Raw genomic sequence first — 6,367 nt, 5'->3', positions numbered from 1 at the left:
CAACTTCTTCTACATGACTTTTTGCCAAACTTGTCTTGGTTATATCTATCATTTTCTCTATGTCTGCTTTTGTTCCTTTGGTCATTAACAGAAATAGTTATGACAAATGTGATTTAACTATAGGAAATTCCCAAAACAGAATTTAAAGAGAGAAGGCATTAGGTAGATTATTTAATCTCATTTTATATAGATTTCTATGTTCCCACATGGCCAGAAGTGTTCAAATATTTCATCATAGTATAATATAAGATTTTTGCGAGTTCTTTCTTATATCATGCTAAAATCTGCTTCATTTTTACCCATTAGTAGGAATTCTAACCTTTATGGAACAAGTTATACTCTGTGCATGACTGTCCTTTAAGTATTTGAAGAGAACTATCGTATCATGTTTTGACAAAGCATTTGTGACTGTGTTAAACACATCTATGTCTTCAATAATTCTTCAAGAGGCATGATGTTCTGATCCCTCGATTCTCTGGTCATTGTTCTGTAGAAGCATTTTAGTTCTACAGTGTATCTCTTAAATTGTGAGTCCTAGAACTGAAGCCAAAAATCTACATGTTTTGTCATCAATATGTTCTCAGTTGAGATTTTATGAAACTCACTGCTAGTCATATTTCTACTATCCTGTGGAATATAATATGAAGTAAATACCTCAGTATTAATTTAAATAGTTAAATTTCACCCATTTTTTATTGCTTTTATTTTTAAATTTTATTTCTGACTTCTGTAGAATTATCAATTTCTCTCAGTTTAGTGTCACTTTTAATCTATTATGCCTGTCATCTTTAAGCTCATACAAGTTATTAAGTGCATATTCTAGTAGGATAAAAAGATGTAAGTCCTGTAACAATAGTACCTTCCATCCAGAGCAGTAGCACTTAATCAATCACCTTTTGAGTGAAGGTTTTACAAGCAGATAAGAACAAATAGAATTTGTTTACTTAGTCATATTGCTCCATATTATACAAAACTATAATGAAAAGTGTTTTCAAATTCTACTTGGAAATTGAGATATATTATAGATATGCAATATTTCCTTTCTATTTCAGTCTAGTACCTCTATAAAAATAGGTTACTATTTGCTGTTCTAAATGAATCCAGAACAGATTCCAGTTTTATATATATACATAAAATATATAATAAATATATATATTTTTAAATAATATATTAAATACATCAAAAATATATTAAATAGTGTATTACATTAAATAATAAATGATACAGTACATCAAATAATATATTAAATAATTAAAATACATATTTAAAATATATAAAACATTATATTTACATATAATATATATAGTTTTTATATGTTATACTTAAAAAATAATCTCAAAGTAATTGATAGTCAAATATTTGTAGAATTTTGTTATAAATCACTTTAAAACTTACCAGTAAATAACATATTGAATCAATTAGTGGTTCATTTTAAAAAATGTAAAATACCTCAATTTCCATTATTCTTGTTTCACTGCTATTTTCTCATAATTCTTTAAAGATCACTGATATTGACTTTGATCACATCAAAATTTATCTCTGGAGGTCTAGCATACCATTTATTTAGATTTCAAAATATGAATGCATTTTCATTGGGCAATGTCCTCTCAAATTTCAATACACTCTTTTAGGGTTTGCTTTTATTTTCTGTTTAATTCTAACATTCTTACTGATAAAGATAAAAGGAACTCAACAAAGCATCTTTATTTATTTTAATTACTAGCATAGCAGTCTTTAAAGTGTGGTCCCTTGTCAGGATTAACTGGAAATTATAAATTAGAAATGCAAATTCCCAGTCCCCCCCCCCCACTGCCTTAGAAACTTTGGAGGTGGGAGTGGGGTGACTCCCAAAGATAGGGATTTTAAAAGCCCTTCAGGTGATTCTGATGCATGTTCAAGTTTCAAGATCCATTGTGTTCTGTTAGAATTACACTGAGGCAGCAATGTACATTGTTACTGTAATGTCTTAAGGAGAAACGTGCTTAGTATGTTTCTTAGTTATTGTATTTTCTGTTTTTATGACATATTTAGCAGAAGAAAAAAATTGGAAAAAGTATAGTGAAAAAAGCAGTTAAAATGTTTACAGTGTAACAAATCATAAAATCAACCGACTAACCAACTCACAGTGTGGAAGCATTTTCCTCAGCACTTTGATGAGCTCTGAAGGCCATATGGAAGAAGTATAAATTACAGTCTATGCTACCTCAAGGGAACTAACAGGGAATTAAGCTTTTCTTCTTGCACAAGAAAAATGCGTTAAACAAGCAATGGACATTATACGATGTGCTATTTTTGTGATTTAGACTATAAGTGCTTTAGGAGTTAAAAGGAGAGAAATAATATAGACAATAGCAGAATCATGAAAAACATTTTCAAGAAACAAGTACTTGATTCAGGTCTAAAACACAGCTACAATTTTATTTGGTAGATAAAATAGAATAAGATGCTTCAATTTGGGAGTGGAAAGTATAGAAACAAGAGAATGAAAGATCTAGGTAAAGCTGTGGAAGAAAAATCACTGTGATTTTAGTATTATATTGATGTGGGAATAGTGTAAAAAATTTGAGCTAGGGCTATTAACTTTATATTTATAATTAAGAAGTGGGGAGTATGGATGGCTTTATGGACTTCTGTTATATCTCCTACAACTGAAAAAAATTTTGTGGTGTGTGTATGAATGCATTTGCATGTGTATAAAAATGTTTTGTTTCCTCAGCTTTTATTTTAGTCTCACAGAAGTCTAAGACTTTTCTCCAAATATACCAACCAGTGGTATTAATCTTGAGACCTTTCAAGGTTACACTATTTTAGGAGATCATAATAGACCAGTTCTCAAGACTTGTGCAATGAATATATTTAGACATTAGAAGGTAACTGTAGTTTTCTGTCAATGACACTTTATTTGAGGAAGATCACCATAACAGTCTTTTCTAAGAGTAGTGAGAATAAAGCAACTTGGAGAGAATTAAATTATTAAAATATGGAAACTTCAAGTCTTTAACAAGGTTTATCATTTGGGTATTCCTATTTCTTGATTAAGAAGACCCTTGCAATTAACCTCCTAAATGCTCCCTTTACATCTTTGTTCCTAAGTGTGTATATAAGGGGGTTCAACATGGGTGTGATGATTCCATAGAAAAGGGACACCATCTTTCCCCGGTCCTTGGAGGCAGAGGATGGTGGTTGCAAATACATATAGATGGCAGTGCCATAAAAAAGTGACACCACAATTAGATGGGAGCCACATGTTCCAAATGCTTTTCGTTGACCTTCAGCTGACTGTATTCTCAACACTGCTTGGACAATAAAAGCATATGATATAAGAATGAGTGCCACAGGTATTAGAAGAAATAGCACACTGATAAAGAGCAGTTCAGCCTCATTTGCTGTTGTGTCTGCACATGACAACCTGAGCAGAGCAGGAACTTCACAGAAGAAGTGATCCACTTCTTTCTGGCCACAAAGCGGCATCTGAAGCGTCAAAGTGGACTGCAATACTGAGTTGCTGAAGCCACTAATCCAGGATGCAGCTGCCAACTGGAGGCAGAGCCTTTGGTGCATGATCACTGAGTAATGGAGAGGTCGACAAATAGCTACAAACCTATCAAAGGACATGACAGCCAGAAGAAGACATTCAGTGGAACCCAAGGCCAGGAAAATGAAAAGTTGGGCCACACAGCCACCATAACTAATTACTTTCCTGGTGTTGTATATGTTTACCAGCATTTGTGGAACTGTACTTGTCGTGTAGCAAAGGTCAAGGAGTGAGAGATTGGTAAGGAAAAAATACATGGGGGTGTGGAGTTTGGAATCCAGACGTGACACAAGAATTATTGCCAGATTGCCAAAGATGGTCAAGATATAGGAAACCAGGAACACCACAAAGAGTGGAAGCTCCAGCCATGGTCGATCTGAGAAACCCAAGAGGATGAACTCCTGTGGGATGCTCTCATTTACCTGATTCATTTTAAATAGTTCAACTCTTGGTTCCCTGAAATATAAAAAGTCAATAAGTTAATAAACACGTATTTATTTATTCTCAGTTAGTTATAATCATTTTGCTAACAATTTGCATAAATTTACAGACTGATGCTATTAATAATGTGAAAAATGTGTTGATAGAAATATAAAAATTTATCTTTTCAAGTATTTCAAAAGTGTTTCTATATAATAGCACATTAGCAAAATGAATTAACAAATTTATAAAGTATATCCTCAGTTTCCACATTCACAGAATTTATCTTTCGATCTTTTGTTATTTTGTAAGTTCATTGTTCTCACTTCTTTCCACCGAGATCTCTGCTATTAGGTAGATGTCGACATAGTTCCTGTCATTTGAATTCATTCTAATTTCTCCTTAATGCCAATGAGATTACCATTTTGTGTGAATCAGTTAAAACTGTTTAAATCTCATCCCTCCACCCCTGAGGAAAAAAAAGACAATGTAGACAGTATCTAGTAAGTTATCAGACACAATTTAAGGAGATATATATTTTTCTTTTAGAAGCTCAGAATTCTTATTTAATAACACGGAATTTGAAGTCTAACAGGCCTGGGCTCATATCCCTACCTTGCCTATGTAGTCACATTACCCTGGGAACGTTTCTTGTCCTCTGATCATCAGGCTCTTCATTTGTGAAATGAAAATAATCCTGCTTTTCTAAGTTGTCTTGATGTGATGCATAAGTGTTGTGAAGCATATATGCACACTGCTTAGTCTAGACTCTGGCCCTTAAAAGCAGAGAACTGTGAATGAAAGAAACTATAGTGATTCAAGGTCTCTGAGGTGCTCAGAGCATCATGATTTTTAGAACTTTAAATTTACTAGGTTTACCAATGACAAATGGCTCTGCCAGTTGAAAACTCACCTTCCCATTTCTTCCTTAGCCCCCAAGCCATCAACCCCAACAAGAGGGATTATGGTAACCACCTGCTATGAAATAGAAATGTGATTTTTAGCGTAAATTGCCTGGCATGGTGCCTGGCACATAGAAACACAGCCACGTCAGTGAAAGTATGATAGTGATGTAGGGACTCTGAGATGCTTTGGGCAGAAGCTATTCAGAACCTTGCATTAACTAGAGGTAGTAATATGTCAGCTCTATCTGCGAAAAATGTATTCATCCCCAAGAAATCTTAACAGGATACTCTGAATTATTTTATTATTTTATCAATATGAGAATATAAATTTTTCGTTATTATTCACGTTCATCAAAATGTTAGCAATGTGTCTTTTAATTTTGTTCTACTTATTCTAAGACTGTTAGCCCCTGAAAAATGTCATCTTGCTCTCATCTGATAAATTTGAGATACATAGTCATAGATATAGATATGAAATAATGTTTAAAAGTATTTTTATGTGAAGAAAGGCAGTAACTGAACATTTGTATAACATGATCCCATCAATTTAAAAGAGGAATAAAATATTTTATATATATAAAAATATATATACATAAAATATATATAAAAGTTCTAATATATAAATTCAAAGTTACCTTGAAGAATACAGAAGAAAGCGCTACCCCCGGGAAATGGGGATGAGTCAGAGTAAAGCTGATTTTATTCGTAAGTTTACCAGTTTTTTTGTTCTAATTTTTAATAAGCAGACATTACTCTCGTAACATATTTTCTTAAATCTCCCCACTCACCTATTTATTCTCTGCATTTTACTCTCAGACTAGCACTGCTTTAGTTTAAGACTTCAATCCCCATAAGAGTACAAATCTTCAAAAGAAATTTAATTTTTGTTAACTCTTCATACTTGCTTAAACTTAAGTCTGAATCTGCAAGGAGCTTTTCTAACGGGTGGATTGTGGAAGTATTTTGTATCTAATTGGCCAAAAAACTGTTGCTAAGGAATGGAGAAGTCAGGCAAAGCAGGATAAATGGCATCAGTAAAGAGAGGTTTCACATACTTCACGGTTTCCTTGAGTTGCACAAGTATTGAACAGCTCTCCTCAGGTCCATGTAATTGGGGTGACTGAAATGCCCCAGTTTACCCAGGACTGCTGAGTTGACTTCTGCTGTCCTGACAGTTTCTTATAGAGCCGCTTCCGTTCTCAGAAGTCTTCCTGTTTGGATAAGATCTAAGTTCTCTCTAACTGCAATGTTGAAGGTGAAACAATCCTTACATTATTGCTCAGCAGGAATCTCATCATTGACGATATTGCATCTGTTTTCTCATCTAACATGGGCCAAAGGCCTTTCCTGACCTACCTTAGATCTGGTGTTTCCTTCTAGAACGCAGCCAAAGACTGCCTCTCTAAGAAATCCTCTCTGCTCAAGATTATAGAAGGAAGGAATCAGCTAATTTTTTTTTTTAATCAACTGACTCCCTCACTCTGAGATTCAGTACTTACGAAAGTAA

At 33.6% G+C, this 6,367-nt stretch overlaps 1 protein-coding gene across 1 annotated transcript; it reads right to left on the bottom strand.

Moving 5' to 3' along the window:
• Positions 1–3,024: 3,024 nt before the first annotated feature.
• On the bottom strand, positions 3,025–3,966 carry LOC131413493 (olfactory receptor 2B2). Its single transcript, XM_058554022.1, has one exon. It carries the CDS (start codon positions 3,964–3,966, stop codon positions 3,025–3,027), a length of 942 nt encoding a protein of 313 aa, XP_058410005.1.
• Between the last annotated feature and the right edge of the window lie 2,401 nt (positions 3,967–6,367).

This window comes from Diceros bicornis, chromosome 14, assembly GCF_020826845.1.
Source record: "Diceros bicornis minor isolate mBicDic1 chromosome 14, mDicBic1.mat.cur, whole genome shotgun sequence".
In the NCBI taxonomy this organism is placed as follows: Eukaryota; Metazoa; Chordata; class Mammalia; order Perissodactyla; family Rhinocerotidae; genus Diceros; species Diceros bicornis.
Note: the sequence above shows the minus strand (reverse complement) of the source record. Positions and strands in the feature narration are given on the sequence as shown.